The following is a 24,978-nucleotide window of genomic DNA, read 5'->3' on the forward strand; positions in this document are numbered from 1 at the left end:
TTAATTATAAAGTACATTAACGAAGCACTACTTACAAAGCCACATCATGTAGCTGAAGAATATTAGGATGCAAGCTCAGTCTGCGCATAGCTTGAATTTCACGTAGATTGTTCACTTCCTCTAAACTAATTCCAAAATTTGAACACAAAACAATGGTAACGGGAGAAAACTGGTTCAGACATTTGTAATTATGAACTGTACAGTTTATTAACATCAAATTAATTTTCAAGGTTCCAATAACTTTGACATTTTCTCAAACCGTTTTAAACAATAAAAATGGCTTGACATCTGTAGAAATTGTGAAACTATTTATTTATATTTTAAGGGTTTGGTCATCATCATTATGTTTCGCATCATATGCTGTAGGTGATCATGGTGACTATGATCATTTTTGGCAAATATTTCTACAGAAATAGTTTGCCATTGCTGCCTTCTGGACAATGTCTTTACAAGACAGGTGACTCCAGCCATTAGCACTACTCTTTAGAGACTGTCTGCCTGGTGTCAGTTGTCACATAGCCAGGACTTGCGATATGCATCAGCTGCTCATATTACCATCTACCACCTGCTCCCATGTCTTCAAATGATCCTGATCTGGGAGGGGGGGGCATGGCTGAGCAGATGCTACATCTTGCCCAAGAGGAACCAGCAGGCTAACGGACAGAAGGAGCACTCACACCTCTTTTGATAGAGACATATTGCCACCCCATCACCAAAAAGAGTAAGGGTCTGGTACACAATGGTTATCCAGTGGTGTATTGGCAGTTATAGTACAGCTATTCTGTGCATCTTAAATGAGAAACTAGTTCCATAGTGGGTTTAGGTGTTCATTTAGTCCCCCAGAGAATCCAGTCTTTCTTTCCAATCCCTTGAAGGCTCTTGGCTCAAAACCTCTACTGTTGATTTTCCTCTGTAATACTGCCTAACCTGCTGTGTTCCTAGTTTTTGGCATGTTGCTTTGGATTTCAAGCATCTAGAAGATGTATAAGATTTTGGTGGGGCCTAATTTGGAGTATTGTGTGCAGTTTTGGTCACCTGCCTACAGGAAAGATGCAAATAAGATTGAAAGAGTACAGAGAAGCTTTACATGGATATTGCCTGGACTGGATGACCTAAGTTATAAGGAAAGATTGAATAGATTAAGTCTTTATTCCTTGGAACGTAGAAGACTGAGGGGAGATTTGACAAAGCTATACAAAATTATGAGAGGTATGGATAGGGTAAATGCAAGCAGGCTTTTTCCACTGAGGTTGGGTGGGTCTACAACTAGAGATCATGGGTTAAGGGTAAAAGGTGAAAAGTTTAAGGGAGAAACCTCTTCACTCAGAAGGTTGTGAGAGTGTGGAATGAGCCGCCAGCACAAGTGGTGCATGTGAGCTCGATTTCAACGTTTAATTGAAGCTTGGATTGGTACATGGATGGTAGGGGTACGGAGGGCTATGGTTCTGGTGCAGGTTGATGGAAGCTGGCAGTTTAAGTGGATTGGCACAGACGAGATTGGCCAAAGGGCTTGTTTCTGTGTTGTACTTTTTGTGACTGTATGACTCTATCTGCAGTCTCTTACGCATCCCTAGAGGATGTCGTAAATTTAATCTAATATTGATCATTTTCAATGGTTTTGAATGTATTGCCTAATGAAAATACACAGAAGTGGACTAGACTTCAATGATTTGAATTGAATTACTAACTAAGTTACCATGACCTAGAAGACTAGATTCGTCAAATTCATCAAAAATAAAGGCACAAAGGATTTTCAGGTAGGGAAATGGAAGTCCAGATTTTTTCAAATCATCACAAGAGGGCAAAGGAACATTTGCCAAGTGCGTGGCTTTTAAAAGGATCATATCAAGAGACCAGGGGCAGCATATTCCTGTTAAGATGGGGATAGATATACCAAGTTCAGAAAAACCTGTTTGACAAGATATAGTGAAGCTCTGGTAAGGAATAAAAAGGGAGGACATATCACATTTAAGCAGCTGGGTGCAAATGAACCCCTCAATAAATATAAAATATTTAACGCCAGGCTTAAGAGAGAAACTATAAAGAGAAATAAAAAAGATATGAGATACATTTGGCAGGCAGGGTTAAAAAGAAGTGAAAACAGATTAGCTTTACTTGTCACATGCACATTGAAATATACAGTGAAATGCACCATTTGAGTCAACAACCAACACAATCTGAGAATGTGCTAGGAGCAGCCTGCAAGTGGTGGCATGGTCAAATGATCCTGATCCAGGTGGGGGGAGGGAGCATGGCTGAGCAGATGCTACACCTTGCCCACAACTTACTACCCATAGGTATTTGGAATGAGTGGGGAAACCAGAGCAGTCTGATGTCACTGGGAGAACATACAAACTTCTTACAGACAGTGGCGAGAATTGAACCCTGTTCACTGTTGCTGTAAAGCATTACACTAACCGCTACACTACTATGCCACTCCAAAATATTGCCAAGAGTTTCTTCAGCTATATTAAAAGTACAAGGGTGACTATGGAGAGACTACATCCACTTAAAGACCATCAGGACTGCCTATGTATGGAGCTATGGGAGATGACTGAGATTTTAAATGTCTATTTCTCCTTGGTGTTCACCAATGATGGAAATAAGTAGTTTAAAGTTTAAAGTAAATGTATTATCTAAGTACATCTATGTCACCATATACAACCCTGAGATTCATTTTCTTGTGGCATACACAATAAATCCAATAACTAATATAAAATCAATGAAAGACCACTGAACCACCAGTGCGAAAAAGGCAACAAACTGTGTTAATACAAAAAGAAAGATAAAGAAGAAACAATAATAAAAATAATAAATAAGCAACAAATATTAAGACTATGAGATGAACAGTCGTTGAAGGTGAGTCCATAGTTTCTGGGAACAGTTCAGTGATGGGGTTAATGAAGTTGAGTGAAACTATCCCCTCTGGTTCAAGAACCTGATGGTTGAGGAGTAATAACTGTTCCTGGATCTGGTGCTATGAGTCCTGACGCTCCTGGACCGTTTTTCCTAATGGCAACAGCAAGATGACAGCATTGCCTAGGTAGAGGGGGTCCCTGATTATGGATGCTGCTTTCCTGTGACAACGTTCCGTGTCAATGTCCTCAGTCAGAGGTGGGCGTGCTTTACCTGTGATGGACTAGGCAGTCTCCACCCTTTTTTGTAAGATTTTCTGTTCAAGGGCATTAGTGTTTCCATAGCAGGCTGTGATGCACCCACTGTGCTCTTCAACCACATATTGATAGAAGCTTGAAAAGTTTTAGACTACATGCCGAATCTTCACAAACTTCTAAGTAAGTAAAAACGCTGCCATGTTTTCTTTATAATTGCACATATGTGCTAGATCCAGGAGAGGTCCTCCAAAGTGACAACACCGAGGAATTTAAAGTTGCTGACCCTCTCCACTGCTGACACCCTGATGAGGACAAGTGAGGTCTTGGATCATATGCATATTGAAGTGCTGGTGATACACTATCCTGGCAAAAATGACACAATGGTGACAAAAGAACACTCCAAGTAACTCTGCAAAAAGGTTATTGAAAAGCACAAGTCAGGAGATGGCTATAAGAAAATTTCCAAGTCACTGAATATCCCTTGGAGTACAGTTAGTCAATCAGTTAATGAAAAAATATGGCACAGCTGTAAATCTGCCTAGAGCAAGCCGTCCTCAAAAACTGAGTGACAGTATAAGAAGGGGACTAGTGAGGGAGGCCACCAAGAGACCTATAATAGCTCTGGAGGAGTTACAAGCTTCAGTGGCTGAGGTGAGAGAGACTGCACATACAACAACTTTTGCCTGGGTCCTTTACCAGTCACAGCTTTACGGGAGGGTGGTAAAGAAAAAGCCACCGCTGAAAAAATCTCAGATGAAATCTCGGCTAGTGTTTGTCAGAAGTCACGAGGGAGACTCTGAAGTCAGCTGAAAGAGCTTTTTGGCCATCAGACTAAATGTTATGTTTGGCGTAAGCCAAACACCACACATCATCAAAAACACAACATCCCTACCTTGAAACACGGTGGTAGTTTCATCATGCTGTGGAAGGCTTGTGAAGGTAGAGGGTAAAATGAATGCAGCAAAATACAGGGAAATCCTGGAGGAAAACCTGATGCAGTTTGCAAGATAACTGCCACTTGGGAGATTTGTTTTCCAGCAAGACAATGATTCCAAGCATAAAGCCAAAGCTACACAGGAATGGCTTAAAAACAACAAAGTTAATGTCCTGGGGTGGCCAAGTCAGAGTCCAGACCTCAATCCAATTAAGAATTTGTGGTTGAACTTGAAAAGGGCTGTTATTTCACAATCCCAATGAAATCTGACTTGGGCAGTTTTGTAAAGTAGAATGGGAAGAAATTACAATGTCCAGATGCACAAAGTTGAGAGAGACCTACCTAAACAGTCTCAAGGCTGTAATTGCGCCAAAGGCGCATCTACTAAATACTGACTTGAAGGAGGTGAGTACTTGTGCAAACAATTACTGCAGTCTCAGCCCAAAATGTTGACTGTGCTCTTTTTCTAAAGATGCTCCCTGACCTGCGGAGTTTCTCCAGCATTTTCTGCATGTTGCTGGGATCTCCAACAACTGCAGATTTTCTCTAATTCACAATTAATTATTTTGTGCTTTATATTTGTAATAAATTTAGATCACTTTGTAGAGATCTGTTTTCTGTTGATCAGTGTCCAAAAAAAAGCCAAATTAAATCCACTGTGATTCAATGTTGTAAAACAATAAAACATGAAAACTTTGGCGGGGTGAATACTTTTTACAGTACGTAAATGATTTAGTTATGAACTGACATGGCATGATTAACAATTTTCTTATGAAACTAAATTAAGATGTTTTATGTATAGTGCAGCAAATGAACATCAACTTAGATAAGTGATGCATTTTGGACAGTCAAAACAAGGTAGGACTTGTAAATTCAGTGACTGGCAGGGCACTGACAAGTGTCGTGGAACAAAGGGACATGCGCAATTTCCACTGAAAGTAGAAAGCAGAAGTAGATAGGGTGGTGAAGAAAGTGTTTGCATGCTGGCCTTAACATTAAGGAGATCTGTAGACCATAAGACGTAGGAGCACAATTTGGCAATTTGATCATGGCTGATCCTTTTTTGCCCCTCCTCAACACCATTCCCCAGCCTTCTCCCTGTAACCTTTGATGCTGTGTCCAATCCAGAACCTATCAATCTCTGCCTCAAATACACCCAATGACCTGGCCTCCACAGCTGCCTGCGCTAATAAATTCACCACCCTCTAGATAAAGAAATTTCCCTGCATCTCTGTTTGAAATAGATGCCCCTCAGTCCTGAGACTGTGCCCCCTTGTCCTAGACTCCTCCACCATGGAAAACATCCTTTCCACATCTACTCTGTCTAGGCCTTTCAACATTTGAAAGGTTTTAATGAGATCCCCCCCCCCCATCCTTCTAAATTCCAGTGAGGACAGACCCAGGGCCATCAAATGTTCCTTGTATGATAACCCTTTCATTCCCAGAATCATCCTTGTGAACCGCCTCTGGACCCTCTCCAAAGCCAGCACATCTTTTCTTAGATGTGGAGCCCAAAACTGTTCACAATCCTCAAGGTGCTGCCTCACCAGTGCCTTACAAAGCCTCAGCATCACATCCCTGCTCTTGTATTCAAAACCTCTTGAAATGAATACTAACATTGCATTTGCCTTCCTCAACACCGACTCAACCTGCAAGTTAACCTTTAGGGTGTTCTGCACAAGGGCTCCCAAGTCTCTTTGCATCTCAGATTTTTTGGATTTTCTTCCCTTTTAGAAAATAGTCTGTAGATTTATTTCTACTACCAAAGCTCATGACCATGCATTTTCCAAAAATGGATTTCATTTGTCACTTTCTTGTCCATTCTTCTAATCTAAGACCTCCTGCAGCCTTCCTGTTTCCTCAATACTACCTACCCTCCAAGAATCTTCGTATCATCTGCAAACTTCACAACAGAGCTATCTATTTCATCATCTAAATCATTTATATACAGCATAAAAAGCAGTCACAACACTGACCCTGAAGGAACACCACTACCAACTGGTAGCCAAGCAGACAAGGATCGTTTTACTCCCATTCACTGCCTCCTACCAATCAGCCAATGCTCTAACCATGTTAGTAACTGTCCTGTAATACCATGGCCTTTTAACTTGGTAAGCAGCCTCATGTGTGGCATCTTGTCAAAGGCCTTCTGAAAGTCCAAATATACAACATCCACTGCATCCTTTATCTATCCTACTTATAATTCCTCAAAGAATTCTAACAGGTTTGTCAGGCAAGACAAACCCTTAAGGAAACCATGTTGACTTTGTCCTATATTGTTCTGTGTCACCAAGTACTCCATAACCTCATCCTTAACAATTGACTCCAACATCTTCCAAGCCAGAGTGCAATGATTTTTGAAAGGTCATTGCTAATGCCTCCACAATCTCGACCACTACCTCTTTCAGAACCCTAGGGTGCAGTTCATCTGGTCCAGGTAACTTATGTACCTTTAGGTCTTCCAACTTTTTGAGCATCTTCTCCCTTGTGACAGTAACTGCACTCACTTCTCTTCCTTCACACACTACAACATCTGGCACACTGCTAATGTCTTCCACAGTGAAGACTGATGCAAAATACTCATTTAGTTCATCTGCTATCTCCTTGTCCCCCATTATTTTTTCTCTGGCCTCATTTTCTAGTGGTCCTATATCCACTCTCATCTCTCTTTTACTTTTTACATACTTGAAAAAGCTTTTTCTGGTTCCGGTAATGTCATTATCCAGAATGGCAGCTTAAATCAATAGCTCCTCTGGAAAAACGCATATTTTGCCCCATTAATCCATCAAATACAAGATCTTTCGAAAATATCTGAATTGATAGGGGGGGGCAAGAATGGGGATTAAAAAGAAGCATCACTGCGGAGCCTATGGAAGAGAGAGGTGCAGCGCGTGGCGGCGAAGCTGACACTGGGCCTCGTTCAGGCGAAGCGGCATATATGATAAAGATTCTGGAAGAGATAAGGGAAGTCAAAAAAGATATAAGACAGCAACTAAATGATATAAAGTCAGAGCTCGCCAACGTCAATCAGAAAATAGCGATGGCAGAGACACGAATTGAGAAGGTGGAAGATCGCCTGCAAAACGTGGAACAGATACTAAGTAAGACAATAAAAATATTAAATCAACAGGAAAGTAAATTGCTTGACCAGGAGGGAAGATCGCGATAGAAAAATATCAGGATTTATAATGTTCCCGAAGGAGTAGAGGGATTGTCGATGATGGACTTTGTAGACAAGCTGCTGTGGGAAGCGCTGGAGATTCCCCCGACTGTGGAGCTTGAAATTGAGAGGACGCATCGTGCGCTCATCCCAAGGCCTTCCAGAGACAGAGAAAGTAAGCCGCATTCAATAGTAATTAGATTCCTTCGATTCAAGAGCAAGGCGGAGATTCTATGAAGGGCCTGGGGTAAGAAGAGGGTGTTTTGGAATGGGAAGTTCATATACTTCGATCAAGATTACCCCCCGGTGGTCCTACAGAAATGGAAGAAATATTCCGAAGCGAAACGAATATTAAAGCAAGAAAAGATTAAATTCCAAACCCTGTTAAACTGAGAGTGTTTTACGAAGAAGGGATACAGCTATATCAGACGGTGGAAGAGGCAACTACAGACATGAAGAACAGAGCGCTGCCCATTAGCGTGGTCAGACCAAGGGAAAGCCTGGCTGAGCAGACATCCCAATGTGTTTGGGAAATAGTAAGAGAACCAAGAAAGCAGGGGATGGGAGGAGGACGAGAGAAGGATATTACAAAGAGACTGTGAGTTCTCCGAAGACAGCCCTCACCTACTCCAGAAGAGCATAAGGTTTGGCTAACTTTAAAAGTGCTGATAAACTAAACGGAAGCAAAAATAGATACCTATTTTTGCTTCCGTTTAGTGATATACCTATCTCGAGAAATACGCATTATAATGTGGATTTTATATTACTCAATTTTTTTTATTCATTCACTCCTTTTTCCCCACCTAAGTGAGAATATATACATGGGAGGAATACACGGGGAAATCATTTCTGTGTAATGGACATAGTTTTATTTACTTACTTTTATAGGTACTGCAACAGGGGCCCTCAACCCACAGGTAGGAGGGGCTATCCACCACAGCTAGATGTTTTTTCTAGCTCAACCCAGGGTCATCTAGAGACCCCAGCCTTAGAATCACACCTTTGTTACCTTTTATTTTTTATTTTTCGCGTTTCTTGGCCCTTATTTGTTCAGGGAGTAGATCGATTAAGTTATATTCTGCAAATTTCAATGATATACTAACAGATAAGTACACATGGCTAAGGACAAGGTAAAATTCATTTCTTTTAATTTCAATGGGCTGTTGAGTCCAATCAAACACAGTAAAATTCTATCAAAAATGAAAAAAGAACAAGTTCATGTAGTATATTTACAGGAAACTCACAAGTGATAATGAGCATGGAAAATTAAAGAGAATGGGCTTCACTAATTTGTTCTCTTCATACAAATCAGGACATAGAAGAGGAGTTGCTATTCTCATCTCAAGCAAGCTAAATTTTGAAAAAGTATTCGAAATGGGAAATAAGGAGGGCAGATATATTCTGGTAAGGGGGAATACAGATGGAAATCCAGTTACTTTATTGAATATATACGCACCCCCAGGAAGTGATATTAGTTTCTTCCAGAAAATTACTAATATTATGGTAATGGAAACAGAACGTCTCTTGATATGTGGGGGAGACTTAAATTTACAATTACAACCAAAGTTAGACCCTTCCAATAGAAAAACTTATGAAACAAAGTCCTTACACAAGAAAGTTAACACTCTTTTTGAAGATGTTTGTCTAATTGATATATGGAGGGATTTTTTCCCTGACAGAAGGGATTACACTCATTATTCTGCACCCCATTCCGTATATACAAGAATAGACTATTTCATAACATTTGGAAAAGATAAAGGCAAAATAATCACCTGTGGAATTGGGACAATAGATGTAAGTGACCATGCACCTATATATTTATCTGTTGATTTTGACCTACAACCAAAGAATACTATTTGGAAACTAAGTTCAAGTCTACTCAATGATCCCTATTTTAAGGAACAAATTAAAAAAGAAATTGGTCTTTACTTAGAATTCAATGATAATGGAGAGGTTTTACCTCCCATTCTATGGGATACTCTGAAGGCTGTCTTAAGAGGGAAAATTATAGCGATATCTTCATATAAGAAAAAAATAAGGAATAAAACATTAGAGGAATTACAAAATAAGCTGAAGGAACCAGAAAAAAAAACACAAATTGAGTTTGGCACAGGATACACTGGAGGAAATTTTAAAAATTAGGAATGAAATTAATAGTTTGGTTACACAAGAAATTAGGAAAAATTTAATGTTTCTGAAACAGAGACACTATGAAACTGGATCTAAATCAATGAAAATACTCGCGTGGAAACTGAAAAAAAAAGATAGCAGAAAATACAGCTCATAGAATTAGGGATCCAAGAACAAATGTGATTAAAAAAAAAGGCTATGTGAAATTCAAGAAGCTTTTGAAATGTTTTACAAAACTCTATATTCCACAGTTCCGGGGAAAGCATAACCCAAATTGACACCTTCCTGAATTCTTTAGAGTTACCCACTTTAAGCAAAGAACAAAAAAGAACAATGACTGCTGACATAACTGAAGCTGAACTAAAAACTGCAATTAGTAGGCTTAAATTAAGCAAGTCATCAGGATCAGATGGATATATGGCGGAGTGGGATAAAGAATTTAGAAGTGAGTTAATTCCTGTTTTACTCCCCACACTGAACTGGGCCCTAAGAAAGGCGCAAATGCCACCCAGCTGGAAGGAGGCGATAATCTCAGCTATACTGAAAAAAGCCAAGGATAAAATGGAATGTGGGTCATTTAGACCAATATCTGTTCTTAATATGGATTATAGAAAATTTACCTCCATCATGGCCAAATGATTAGAATAGTTTCTACCCACACTGATACATAATGATCAGACAGGTTTTATACAACAACGCCAAACACAAGACAATATACGAAGGACACTTCACATTATGGATCACATTAAAAGAAAACGAAATTGAAGCAATAGTGATAAGCGTGGATGCTGAAAAGGTATTTGATTCGGTTAATTGGAATTTTCTTTACAGAGTTTTACATGGATTTGGTCTATATGACACAATTATTAAAACTATACAGGCACTATATGACAATCCTACTGCTAGGATTAAAATCAATGGATATTTATCAAATAGTTTTACCCTAGAAAGGGGCACGAGACAGGGTTGTGCATGGTCACCGCTACTCTTCGCATTATATCTGGAACCATTAGCTCAATACATCAGACAAAATGAAGATATCAGGGGAATTACTATTAAAGCAACAGAGCATAAATTGGCCTGTTATGTGGATGACATTTTGATCTGTCTAGGGCAACCAACATACTCTTTACCTAAATTGATGCAATCCTTTGAACAATATGGCCAATTATCAGGATACAAGATCAACATAGATAAAACCCAACTACTTTCATATAACTATAGCCCACCAAGAGAAATTGAAAGTAGATATCCTTGGGCATGGCAAACAGAGCCTGTCAAATATTTGGGCATCATTATGCCAAAAGATTTGGCAAATTTATCAGAATGCAATTATCAGCCTATATATAAAAAAAAATTAAGGAAGATATAACAAGATGGAACCTAATTCCTTTTCTTGGTCTCAATTCAAGGATTGAATCTATTAAAATGAATATACTGCCCAGACTGTTATATCTCTTTCAGACCCTACCAATAGAGATTAACCAAAATCAATTCAATGATTGGAACAAGATGCTATCAAGATATATATGGCAGGGTAAAAGGTCTAGAGTTCATCTCAAAATGTTGCAATTAGCAAAGGAAAAGGGGGGAGATGGGGCCTACCTTCTATTAGAGATTATTATTTTGCAGCACAGTTGAGAGCTGTGATATGCTGGTACAACCCATCATATGACACTCAATGGAAAAACATTAAGGAGAGGATACTTTCCATCCCCATACAGGCAATTTTGGCTGATAAAAACCTACAAAGTTACATAAATACCATTGATAACCTGTGGGTGAAATGGACTCTTAAAATATGGAAAACTATTATAAAATAATATGAACTAGAGAGAGACATTGCAATTCTTAAATGGTGTGCATATGACTCGGATTCTACGTCGAATAAACTGGATGCTAGAATTAAGGACTGGACAGCTAAAGGAATAACAGCTACTTGCAATATAATGAAAGAAGGAACACTGTTCAGTTTTGAAATGCTCAAAGAGAAACACTTATTAGAAAAACAAAACTTTTGCCGGTATTTACAGATGCAACCGTATGTTAATAGGACGGTTAAAAATGTAACCAAGGCAAGTACATGTCTGATAGAGTCTGATAGAGCTATTTAGAAAAGCACATAATTCAGACAACAGTGGTAGAATCATTTCAAGTATGTATAAGGGTTTGTCAAATCTTAAAACACATTCGACTTCATACATTAAAACAAAATGGGAGAAGGAAGGAGGGATAATAATATCTGAGGAAGACTGGACAATAATATGGAGGTATCAATGGAAGTGTACCAGGTCACAGAAATGGAGGGAGTTCGGGTAGAAAAATTTGATAAGATATTTTATTACACCCTCTCGGCAATTCCATTATGATAGTAACCTCCCTGTTTGCTGGAGAAATTGTGGAAATCAAAATGCAAACCATTATATTTTCCGGGAATGCCCTGTTATCAAAGACTATTGGAGTGGGATACATAATACCCTACAAGACATCTTTAAATGTGAAATACCCTTAAATATATGTGTAAGACCATATATTTTGGGTATATACCTTAAGAATGGTTGAAAAAGAGATAAATATTTAATGAATATACTGCTGGTGGCTGGTAAAAAGACCCTTACCAGGAAATGGTTATCACAGGAGAGCCCAACTTTAAATGTATGGATGGAAATTACAATGGACATTTACAAAATGGAGAAGATAACAGCATTTGTTAATCGCAAGTTGGAACAATTTGATTCATACAGGGAAAAATGGTTTAACTACATAACTCCTCATAGGCCTGATTTTATTCTCACAAGTCAATGAATATGTTGAAAAAAAAATCACTCCCTACTTCATACATAGTTTTTTTTCTTTCAATTGTTCTTTCTTTCCTCTCCTTTCTATAAGTGTATACCTCAGATAAATATTATGTGGAGCTTTGTGACAAATATGAATACATATGTACAGTATCTGAAATACATCTTGTGGAAATGTTTGATGATGAACTTCAATAAAAAATAAATTACAAAAAAGAAAAAGCTTTTACTATCCACTTTGATATTGTTTGCTGGCTTGCTTTCATATTTCATCTTCTCCCTTCTAATGGTTCATTTAGTTGCTCCTTGTAGGTTTTTAAAACCTTCCCAATGGTCTATCTTCCCGCTAATTTTGCTTTGTTGTATGACCTCTCTTTTGTTTTTACAATAGCTTTGACTTCCCTTGTCAACCACAGTTGTACTATTTTGCCATTGAAGTATTTCTTCGTTTTCAGAATACATCTTTTTCCACCAAAACTTACATGATTGCTGCTCTGCTGTCAACCCTACCAGCAGCTCCTTCCAATTTACTTTGGCCAACTCCCCTCTCATACCACTGTAATTTCCTTTACTCCACTGAGACACTACTACATCAGACTTTACTTTCTCCCTGTCAAATTTCAAGCTGAGCTCAGTCACATTGTGATCACTGGCTCTTAAGGGCTCTTTTACCTTAAGCTCCCTAATTGCGTCCGGTTCATTACAAAATACAGGTACCCAATCCAGCATAGCTGATCCTCTCGTAGGCTCAATGATAAACTGTTCTAAAAAGCCATCTCATAGGCGTTCAACAAACTCACTCTCTTGAGATCCATTACCAATCTGATTTTCCCAATCGACGTGCTAGTTAAGGAGCAGGGCACTTTATTGCAACTATACAAGTTATTGGCAAGGTTGTACTTGGAGTATTGTGTGCAGTTTTGGTCACCCTGTTAAAGGAAAGGCATTGTCAAAATGGAGAGGGTGCAGAAGAAATTCACGAGGATGCTGCCTAGACTACAGGGCCTGAGTTATAGGGAGAGGTTGGTCACATAGGATCTTTGTATGATTAACTGGGCCATCGGTTAATCGGGACAGCGGCCTCTTTGGGTCAACTCTTAAAGAATAAAATATAATTTCACCCACATCTGCTCTCACTCCATCCTCCCGCCACCCCACTAGGAATAGGGTTCCCCTTGTCCTCACTTACCACCCCACCAGCCTCTGGTCCAACATATTATTCCCCGTAACTTCCGCCACCTCCAACGGGATCCCACCACTAAGCACTTCCCTTCCTCCACCATCAACTCTGCTCTCAAACGCATCTCCCCCATTTCACGCACATCTGCTCTCACTCCATCCTCCCGCCACCCGACTAGGAATAGGGTTCCCCTTGTCCTCACCTACCACCCCACCAGCCTCCGGATCCAACGTATTATTCTCCGTATCTTCTGTCACCTCCAACGGGATCCCACCACTAAGCACATCTTTCCCTCCGCCCCCTCTGCATTCCGCAGGGATCGCTCCCTACGCAACTCCTTTGTCCACTCGTCCCCCCCATCCCGCCCCACCGATCTCCCTCCTGGCACTTATACGTGTAAGCGGAACAAGTGCTACACATGCCCTTACACTTCCTCCCTTACCACCATTCAGGGCCCCAGACAATCCTTCCAGGTGAGGCAACAATTCACCTGTGAGTCGGCTGGGGTGATATACTGCATCTGGTGCTCCCGATGTGGCCTTCTATATATTGGCAAGACCTGACGCAGACTGGGAGATCGTTTCGCTGAACACCTACGCTCTGTCTGCCAGAGAAAGCAGGATTTCCCAGTGGCCACACATTTTAATTAGACGTCCCATTCCCATTCTGATATGTCTATCCATGGCCTCCTCTACTGTAAAGATGAAGCCACACTCAGGTTGGAGGAACAACATCCTATATTCCGTCTGGGTAGCCTCCAACCTGATGGCATGAACATTGACTCCTCAAACTTCTGCTAATGCCCCACCTCCCCCTCGTACCCCATCCGTTATTTATATACACACACATTCTTTCTCTCTCTCTCCTTTTTATCCCTCTGTCCCTCTCAATATACCCCTTGCCCATCCTCTGGGTTTTTTCCCCCTCTCCCCCTGGGCCTCCTGTCCCATGATCCTCTCATATCCCTTTTGCCAATCACCTGTCCAGCTCTTGGCTCCATCCCTCCCCCTCCTGTCTTCTCCTATCATTTTGGATCTCCCCCTCCCCCTCCCACTTTCAAATCTCTTACTAGCTCTTCTTTCAGTTAGTCCTGACAAAGGGTCTCCGCCCGAAACGTCGATTTTACCTCTTCCTAGAGATGCTGCCTGGCCTGCTGCGTTCACTAGCAACTTTGATGTGCGTTGCCAGGATTCCTTTTGTTTATTTGGAACATTATGCCACTTAATTTGGACAGGAGAGCGTTGCCAAAGTTGTTAACTAGTGTCAGTCGCGCATATTTGTGTGGCCGTCAAACACTATACAGTGCTTAGAGTGAAGTTTCTAAATAGCATCAGTCACGTGTTTGTGTTCTGAAACTGACAGTTGGTGAGAAATAAGTAATAAGATAATTTGGAATTGTTTTGATCATTGCAGTTTCAAGCAGTCAGGTTTGGAGATGCTAGAAATGGCCATGAATGAAAATGAAATGATTTCACTACTTCAACAAGTTAGGGACTACAAAGAGTTTGAAGGTATCGACAATCATCTCAAATGTTACAATGAGAATGAAGATTCGGAGAATACAATCATTGAAAGCATTGCATGAAGGCCGTATATTATCTATACTATGTGTCTGCGCTGATTTACTTCATCACGGCAGCGTACAGTGGATGTATTCCTCCATCATTAATTAATCAAAACTATAGTTTTATAGTACTGTAGTATTGCTAGTTTTCAACTTTGCTCTGCATTTCATCTAAATACATAATTTGTTGCCCAGTTAAGCAGTATTTGTCTTTTTGAAAAAAATAGACATCCTTAACCATTTCCAAGAAACTTAGGACTGCCACTTAATTGGGTCAAAATGTACTGGTCCCATTGTGTCCCAATTAACTGGAATCCACTGGACTAAATCAGAAAGGAGTAACCAACTTGCTATATTAATGCAATAGACAGTAAAACAGAGTTAACATTTCATGTCCGAGACCCTTTGTCAAAACAGCAGAAGCGAGAAAACAAGTTAGAGTAAAACTCCAAGAGTGCACTACCCAGAAGCCATTCCCATACTCCTCTTAAATTCACTGGGCTCCCATTCCCATTATCCTTACAAAGTGACAGGAGTCCCATTACCACACACCTTATAAATACACCAGAGGCTATTCCCTGCTCCTCATAAAACACACCAGGACCATATTCTCATGCTACTTATAAACAGACGGAAACCTTTTTATGCACTTCTTATAAACATACCACAGCTCTATTCCCTTAAAAAACATACCAGTACCTCATTGACCACACCCCCCCTCCTTTCCCTCCTCCCCCTAAACCCACTTGGTATACTGGAAAACCTATTATACTACAGTATTACATCTAAAAAGGGTAAATTAATTGTGTTCGTTCATAAATAAGAATTAAAATCCAGTATTAGTAATATCCAATATGCCAGTCTGGCAACAGCAAAATCCCTAAACTGTGAGGTTATCAGAGTCCTAGTCTAATTTCAAGTTGTTAAGAAAGTACAGGAGGGATGGATAGGCCAAAGGAAATATCATTGATAGGGCCAAGCCAGATTTGCTGTGGTAACATGTTGTTTATGAAGTTGTCTGGTAGATAGCTTAATGAGGATAGTGAGAGTGTGCGAGAGAGAGCGAGAGAGAGCATATCCTACTACATTTCATTGGTTCTCTCAAACTATATCTTGTTTAAATCTAGAAAAAATTGTGTGTCATTTTTGACCCATCTATTAAATTTGATGAGACTTGGAGATCATTTATTCAATACTTCCACATGATGTAATTTGACCCTTGCCAAATCTATTTTGTGATTTCAATATATGGGGAGAGGAGCAGAAGCAGCAACACTATTGGTTCTATCTGAGGTATCAAAATAGCCCTTTCTTTTTTTTTTTCCTTAGTTTTCTTTAGTTTGGGTAGATTTTTTTAGGGGATTTTTTTTTTCTTTTTCTGTTTTTTAATGATATTTTTGTATTTTATGTATACTCCTTATATATTTTGTTGCTAACCTGTGTGATTTTGGGATGTTTCTAACTATGTGTTACCTGACTGTAAATTTCAATAATTATTATCAATTAGTTAAATCCCAATTACTCTGTATTTACTTTTCGTAATGTGTTTGATGTTGAAACTAATAAAAAGATTGAAGAAAGAAAGAAAGAGTGTGAGAGAGACATGTAAATGCGTGAAATTCTAAGAGCTGTTACAAAGAACTAAAATCAGTGGAGAATGTTAAAAAGGGCCAGCAAATTTGACAGTGTCTGTAGAAACTGAAAATTTGAATTAATAACAGATTAATAACACCTCAATAATAAGCAAATACTTTGGGAGGCTAGTCAAGGACTACATCTGCAGCTTGCTACCACCCAAACTAGACCCCCTACAATTCGCCTACTGACACAACTATGTAATCAACAGATAGCACAATAGCCACAGCCCTACACACCGTCCTCACACATCTGGAGAAGAAGGATGCTTATGTTAAAGTGCTGTTCTTGGATTAGAGTTCAGCATTCAACACCATCATTCTCTCCAGATTTGACAAGAAGCTCAGAGATCTTGGCCTTCACCCTGCCTTGTGCAGCTGGATCCTGGACTTCCTGTCAGATCGTCAGCAGGTGGTTAGAGTGGGCTCCCTCACCTCTGCCCATCTGACCCTCAACACGGGTGCCCCTCAGGGTTGAGTCCTAAGCCCCTTCCTTTGCTCTCTGTATACCCATGACTGTGTTGCCACCCACAGCTCCAATCTGCTAATTAAATTTGCTGACAATACTACATTGATTAGCCTAATCTCAAATAATAATAAGGCAGCCTACAGAGCAGAAGTCATCACCCTGACACAGTGGTGTCAAGAAATCAACCTCTCCCTCAATGTCGCAAAAACAAAGGAGCTGGTTGTGGACCACAGGAGAAATGGAGACAGGCTAACCCCTATTGACATCAACGGACCTGGGGTTGAGAAGGTGAGCAGCTTTAAGTTCCTCAGCATACACATCACTGAGGATTTCACACAGACTGCACATGCTGTGTGGTGAAAAAAGCACAACAGCACGTCTTTCACCTCAGACGTTTGAAGTAGTTGGCATGAGTCCCCAAATCCTAAGAACTTCCTACAGGGGCACAATTGAGAGCATCCTGACTGGCTGCATCACTGCCTGGTATGGAAACTGTACTTCCCTCAATCGCTGGACTCTGCAGAGAGTGATGCGGGCAGACCAGCACATCTGTAGATGTGAACTTCCCACTGTTCAGGACATTTACAGAGACTGGTGCGTAAAAAGGGCCTGAAGGATCATTGGGTACTCGAGTCACCCCAACCACAAACTATTCCAGCTGCTACCATCCAGGAAACGGTACCACAGCATAAAAGCCGGGACCAACAGGCTCCGGGACGCCTTCTTCCACCAGGCCATCAGACTGATTAAGTCACGCTGATACAATTGTATTTCTATGCTATATTGATTGTCCTGTTGTACATAGTATTTATTACAAGTCACTATACATTGCACATTTAGACGGAGACGCAAGATAAAGATTTTTTACTCCTCATGTTTGTGAAGGATGTAAGAAATAAAGTCAATTCAATTCATGTGGATCATATGGCCCACTCATATACACACAGAAAAAGCGTGATATATGAATTTAATATAGTTGATATTGAGTCATAAAGGCTGCAATTTGTTTAGATGGAAAATAAGGTGCTGATCATCAAACCTACATTGAGTCTTGTCAAGACAATACAGGAAGCCAGAAACACATCAGAGTGAGAATGGAATTGAAAACTAAGGTGCCAGGCAATTGGAAGCTTAAAGTCACACCTGCAGATTGAACAAAAGCAAAAATCATCATGCAGTAAAGCCACCTCTTGACACTCAACAAGGAATCAAATGTTTCAGGTAAGTTTTTCCTTTCTGTGTCAGGACTGGCCAGTTCTGATGACAGATCATTGATCCATAACACTGATTTTTCTCTCTCCACAAATACAAAATATTTCCAGCATTCTCTTTTATTTTGGATTTTCAGTAATTGCCATGTTCCTCATCTGTTCCAGTTTATTTTATTTTCTCTGGCTGTCCTCTATTTACAGCTATCCAAGTAGTTTAGCCATGATTAACTAGGAAGTATTGAAAGCACCCATGTCACCTGGATAACCTTGATTTATCAGAGACATTCCTTTTGTTCTTTCTGTAAAATAAAATATCCTTTTCCAGTACTACAGTGATAAAGAGTTATTGACCTTCATTTCTTTCCACAGTTGATGGCTGACCTGTGAAATAAATCCAGCAGTCTCTGTTCTTCGTGGTTTTTTTTTTGTTTTTCATGTACTGTATTCTTTTACTACCTCAACAACTAGGTATAAGTTAAGTGATGCTGGGCACTTGAAATTTTAAAAAGCTGTAATACATGTAATCACATTTCTTCAGGCTAAACAAATGATGTCTGTAATTAACAAGTAATAATAATTTTAAAATTTACTGCTATTAACTTGTCTTTGCTAACATCAACATATATTCTGATTTAAGAAAAACATCCACATGTAAACATTTCCTTATACCAAATACTGTTTTGTAAATAATTAGGTACTATATGAATCAAATATCAGTTCGACAACGACAGCTCCAAGATTTATATAATCAATTGAGGTTCACGGTGGTTTAAGTAAACGAAATTAATAACATTTCGTAACAGTGTGGCTATATTAATTTGAATTTACCTTTCGAAATACTGTTTCATCTTTTTACAGGCGTAGTAGGTCCCATCTTTTAAGCTTTGTGCTTTCCAGACCTCCGAAAACGTCCCTTCGCCTATCTTTGCTATCAAGTGGTAGTCTTGGGGAGAAAAAGCACTTCATTAAACAAGACACTAGTTTGCAACAATTGTAAGCCATTTGACTTTTAATTCACACCAACTCTATGTCCTTGGGCCATAAGGTAATAAATCTTCACTGCCTATTTTCGCACACACACACAGACGCTCAGGTGTACACAAGATGGCAGACGATGCCGGCATAACAGTATCCGCGTCCTCGGCTGCTGCTTCTTCTCTTTCTGTGCCAATATCATCTTACCGTTCATCGTCGGTTCACGGTTTAAAGCGTGAAATCATTTCTGGGGTATGATGCTGTTTTCTGTGTAAAATCTCTCGAAGGGGGCTCAGGCAGCGAGGAGGAGCCGATCGAGAAGAAAGGGCGCCGGCCGCTCACTGCCATCTCGTCATCTGATCGCCTTGGAAACCGGGCACGCCTGCTCTCGGACGCGGGCGGCGGCGGCCAGGTACAGCAAGGCCGCGGCGAACTGGGAGGGACCCCAGCAACCAGCGTGGAAATGTGGCCTGCCACGTTCCCTCGAAGGCTTCACATTTCAAGATTAATAGCTGGGGTGGAGGCATCTAAAACTGAAGAATTAATATTTTAAGTGGTTCATCATGTGTGGACTCGGAGCACACGCCGAAAAAAAATACGCAGCTGAAACTCCATCCATCAGGAATGATTTCACCACCTTAGCAACAGTAATCTCATCAAAAATCATCTAAATGAAGCCGAATCAAATAATAAGATTACTGTAAGATGATCCACCAACTATGATCTTCTTTTAACCGCAAAGCATGATATTTTACTACGAAGTGTCCTTATTTGAGCATCCCCTGTAAGCAAAACCCAACATAGAACAATCAGGTTAAACCTTAAAGGAAGCAATTCTTGATTATTCTTCTCGCATGTTATCTCCTTCCTTCCTCCTTCATTTTTTTCCCCATTATCTTCCTTTCTCCATGTAATTGCCTCTTTAAAATGAGATTTATTGAGTTATACTTGGATGACTATAATTCTTTTTGCATCCTCTTCCTAAAGACTGACAAAGCCTCAGATTGGCGAGACAGGAGTGTACCTAAGAATGCTCGCATAGAACTGTGGGCCAAATGTTTGACAGAGTTTGATACCTGGACAAAAGATGTGGACATTTCAGCAAATTAAATAAACAAAGTAGTTACATTTCCAAAATTAGGATATGTATTCTTAAGCATCAGGTTTTATAAAGAAGTGTTTGGCCTAATGTTCTTGCTTCATCTTCATACCTTTTTATGTTTGTGTTTATTTTACATTTTAACAGTGATGTACTGTTTGGGGCAACTCCACAAATAGTGTGAAGCAACAGAAACAGCAAATATAAATAAAATTTGCTAGTTGTATAATAAGAGCATTCAATAGAAACAGGTAAATGATCTGACAAGCAAATGGTCACATCAATCGAGTGATGGACAAATGGAAAAGACTCCAGAAAGTGGTGGATACAGCCCAGTCTATCACAAGCAAAGCCCTCTCCACCATTGAGTACGTTTACATGGAGAGCTGCCACAAGAAAGAAGCATTCACTATCAAAGACCCCCACCATCCAGGCTATGCTCTCTTGTTGCTTCTACCATCAGTCCCACATAACCAGGTTCAAGTTAATGTCCTAGTATCAACTACCTACAGCTGTCTCAATTAATAAACTTTGAACCATGTTAAGTTCAGAAGTGAAGATGTTTAATTCTACTCACAGTTCATCAGAAAATGAAGTATTTGATGCCTGTATGCAGTAGGACAAAGATATTTAGGTGAAAGCTGATAATATCGAGTACTTTGGTACTGCACAAATACACACTGTGGAAGGAATGTATTTGCTGCTAATCAGACAATGATGCCCTAACTACTTACCCTAGATAATTTATGACATTATAGTTGTTGAGTTACCATTTTTGAGAAACTTATCTAGGTCAACCAAGCAATTTCTGTGGTTACGGCAGTTAAGTCAAAGAACTGGGTATCCTGAAGAGACTTCCAAGTCTTTCCACCATTTAAAAGGCACAGATTGGAATGTTACAGAATACAATCTACTTATCTCCAATAGCTTGATACCATTCAGAACAGATTAGACATATTTTAATCAACAATTATTCTATTTAGATCTGAAGAATGTTTCTTATTATGTTTTCTCATGATATGTAATGTGCAATGAGATAAAAAAAAGCATTAATCCAACATTTAACTGTAATAAATTTGTAGCAAAATTCAATTAGTGATAAATACAGTATTTCAATCTGATAATTCTGTTCTATAAGTAAGCTTTTGTATGCAATTAATTAATATCACTGATTACTAAAAATGATTTTATGGTAGTTTATAAATATCAATAAAGTATTTAAAGTGTACAACCCCCCTCACTCTTTTTTCCTTACTGTATTCTAATCTACCTCTCTCCATTATCAGTTTCCCGGTAGATCTCTTTGACTTGTCTTTAATGTAAAGTCATATTTTTAAATTTCTTTCACATATCAATCTGTTAAATTTATCCACATCAGTCAGTTGTCAGTTCGTGAGGTCATGCCACTTTTATTATTGCATCATGTTTCAACAGTGTAAACTATGAAGATAAGGATATATTTTCTACTAACAAGGTACAGTATAATTAACTATCTATCATGATAAATGTATCAAGGTGACAAGAAATTATGCCACTGATATATTTATCACTACATTATCATTAAATTATATATTTTTACTTACTAAAATATAATGGATAATGCATGTGTGTTCAAAATAATGCCAGATTTTAGACATTGAATTTGAGGTATTGATTGTTAATTATAATTCTTTCCCTTAGGCTCCCCAAAAAGGTCCCACATAGTGGCACAGTAGCACAGCTTGCAGGGCAACTACCTCAAGCTGCACAGATCCAGGTTAATCCCGACCTCAGGTGCTGATTGTGTAGAGTTTCCATGTTGTCCCAATGATGGTGTGGGTTTTCTTGTGCTCCGATTTCTTCCCACATGCAGGGAGCTAGATTAATTGTCATTACCAATTGCCCCTACTAACCAGGTGAGTGGTGGAATCTGGAGGGAGTTAAGGGGAATACTGTATACAATTAGTGAGTGGTTGCTGGACAGCTTGAACACTGGGGCCAGTGAGCCTATTTCTGTGCTTCCTGATTCTATGGCTCTAAAACTGTATAACTCTGTGGTCCTATAGTTGTCAAAGCATATCATAAGATTGTAAGACCCAGAAAGAGAATGATTCTTACTTCTAATGAACATTTGGAATCTTAAGCATTGCAATCAACATATAACCTGATTTAGAGAACACAAATTATGAATGAGTTTAGATTTTAGAAGGTGAAAAGCTTAAGTCGGTATTGCTGGCCATTCATAAAACTGTGGGAAATCAAGATTCAACCACACCAACAAACTAGGAATGCATGGCAAATTTTCCATAAGACCTAGGAGCAGAATTAGGCCATTCGGCCCATTGAGTATTCTCCACCATTCCATCATGGCTGATTTATTATACCCCTCAATCCCATTCTCCTGCCTTCTCCCCATAATCTTTGATGCCCTGATTAATTGAGAACCTATTAGCCTCTTCCTTAAGTATACTCAATGTCTTGGTCTGCACAGCTGTCTGTGGCAATGAATTCCTGAGATTCACCACCCTCTGGCTAAAGAGATATTTCCTCATTTCTGGAGCCCAAAACTTATCACAATACTCCAAGTGCGTTCTGAGTAATGCCTTTTAAAGCCTCAGCATTACATCCTTGCTTTTGTATTCTAGACCTCGTGAAGTAAATCTTAATATTGCATTTGCCTTCCTTACCACTGACTCAACCTGCAAGTGAGGTTCCTTCAGGAAATGCTGCACGAGGATGCCAAAGTCCCTCTGCACCTCTGAGTTTTGAATTTTCTGTCCATTTACACATTAGTTCACACCTTTATTCCTTCTGCAAAAGTGCATGACCGTACATTTCCCTACATTATATTCCGTTTGATACTTTGCTCATTCCCCTAATCTGTCTCAGTCCTTCTGCAGACACATTGCTTCCTCAACACTACCCTTCCTTCCACCTACGTTTGATTCATTCTCAAATTTGGCCGCAAGGCCATCAATTTCTTTATTCAAATCATTGACATACTTTGTGAAAAGAAGTGGTCCTTACACTAACCCCTGTGGCACACCACTAGTCACTGGCCACTTTTTGTATCCTCTTTTATATTATTGGCTAGCTTACCTTAATATTTCATCTTTTCTCTCTTTATCATCTGAAAGTTGCCTTTTGTTGGTTTTTAACAGCTTCTCAACCCTCTGCCTTCCCATTATTTTTTGCTATATTATATGCTTTCTCATTTGCTTCTATGCTGTCTTTGACTTCCCTTGTCAGCCACAGTTGCCTCATCCTCCATCCTCCCTTTAGAATACTTGTTCATCTTTGGGATGTATCTTTCCTGTGCCCTTTGTATCTCCCCCAGAATCACCACCCATTGCTGTTCTGCTGTCATCCCTGCTAGTGTCACCTTGCAATCAACTTTGGCCAGCTGCTCTCTCATGCATCTCTAATTTTCCTTTCCACCAGTGTAATACTGATACATCCAATTTTAGCTTCTCCTTCTCAAACTTCAGGGTGAATTCTATCATATTTTGATCACGGCTTCCTCAAGGTTTCTTTACCTTAAGCTTTTTGTCAAACCTGTATTATTACATAACACCCATACCAGAATTGCCGTTCCCCTGATGGACTCAACCATAGGCTGCTCTAAAAAGCTACCTTGTAGACATACTGCAAATTCCCTCTCTTGGGATCCTAACTAACCAGATTTTCCCAATCTACGTGCATATTTATTTTCACAACTGGCTTTTTTTAAACATGCCCTTTCTAACACCCATTGTAATTGGTAGTCCACATAAAGGCTGCTTTTCGGAAGCTTGTCTATTACTCCCATCAGGATCTGTTTACCCTTGCAGTTTCTTAACTCTACCCACAAGGATTCTACATCTTCATGGAATCCTGGTTAACCCGTTCTGTACCGGATGCAGTGATTCAGATCGACAGGATAGATCTATAGAGCCTCTCAAAAGCAGAGGTAGAGTATGCCTCATGATCAACTCCTCTTAGTGCACAAAAATATCAGTGCTGTCCCAATTCTGCTCACCAGACCTGGAATATCTAGCAGTTAAGTGCCATCCTTTTTACCTACCATAAGAGTTCTCCGGGATCATTTTGGTAGCAGTATACATTCCACCTCAGGCCAATGTCAATCAGTCTTTAGATGATCTGAGCAATGGGATCAACATGCATGAAAACAGTGCACCCTAATGCCTTCACCGTTGTTTTGGGAGATTTTAACCAGGCCAGTCCGAAAAAAATCACTAAGCAATTACCATCAACCGATCACTTGCAATACCAGAGGAAACAACACACTGGACCATTGCTACACCACCATCAAGAATGCCTACTGTGCTATCCCATGGCATCACTTCGGGAAGTCTGATCACCTGGCTGTACTTCTACTCCCTGAGTATAGGCAGAGACTGAAGACTGCAGCACCAGCTGTGAGGACCAAGAAAGTATGGAAAGGGGAAGCGCAGGAGCGCCTACAGGACTGCTTTGAATTGGTGGACTGGACTGTATTCAGGGATTCATCTTCGAATCTAGATGAGAATGCGGTAGTTGTTACCTATTTCATTAAATCCTGTGTGGATGAGTGTGTGCCTACAAAGACCTACTGTACGTTCCCAAGCCAAAAGCCATGGATGACCAGGAGGTACGTTGTCTGCTGAAGGGTAAATTTGTGACATTCAAGTCTGGTGACCCAGGCCTGTACCAGAAAGCCAGGTATGATTTGCCAAGGGTTATTTCAAGGGTG

The 24,978-nt window shown here is 39.8% G+C and overlaps 1 protein-coding gene across 8 annotated transcripts in view; it reads right to left on the bottom strand.

Moving 5' to 3' along the window:
• LOC140204200 (MAPK/MAK/MRK overlapping kinase-like) overlaps nucleotides 1-19,599 on the bottom strand; it is a 119,332-nt gene extending 99,733 nt beyond the window's left edge. For 4 of the 8 annotated variants that reach the window (XR_011887556.1, XR_011887555.1, XR_011887558.1 and 1 more), the window contains exons 1-3: nucleotides 19,376-19,598; nucleotides 19,022-19,136; nucleotides 36-125 (exon numbers count right to left, since the gene is read on the bottom strand). Coding sequence is in view for 4 of the 8 variants with exons in the window: in XM_072270720.1 (XP_072126821.1) it covers nucleotides 36-125; nucleotides 19,022-19,136; nucleotides 19,376-19,382 (212 nt within the window). In the remaining 4 variants the exon portion in view is untranslated. Of the gene's footprint in view, nucleotides 1-35; nucleotides 126-19,021; nucleotides 19,137-19,375 lie in introns of those variants that run through there. The other 4 variants (XM_072270690.1, XM_072270711.1, XM_072270729.1 and 1 more) reach the window with 4 other exon arrangements.
• Nucleotides 19,600-24,978: the final 5,379 nt, after the last annotated feature.

The sequence above is a fragment of the Mobula birostris genome, chromosome 1 (genome assembly GCF_030028105.1).
Source record: "Mobula birostris isolate sMobBir1 chromosome 1, sMobBir1.hap1, whole genome shotgun sequence".
Classification (NCBI taxonomy): Eukaryota; Metazoa; Chordata; class Chondrichthyes; order Myliobatiformes; family Myliobatidae; genus Mobula; species Mobula birostris.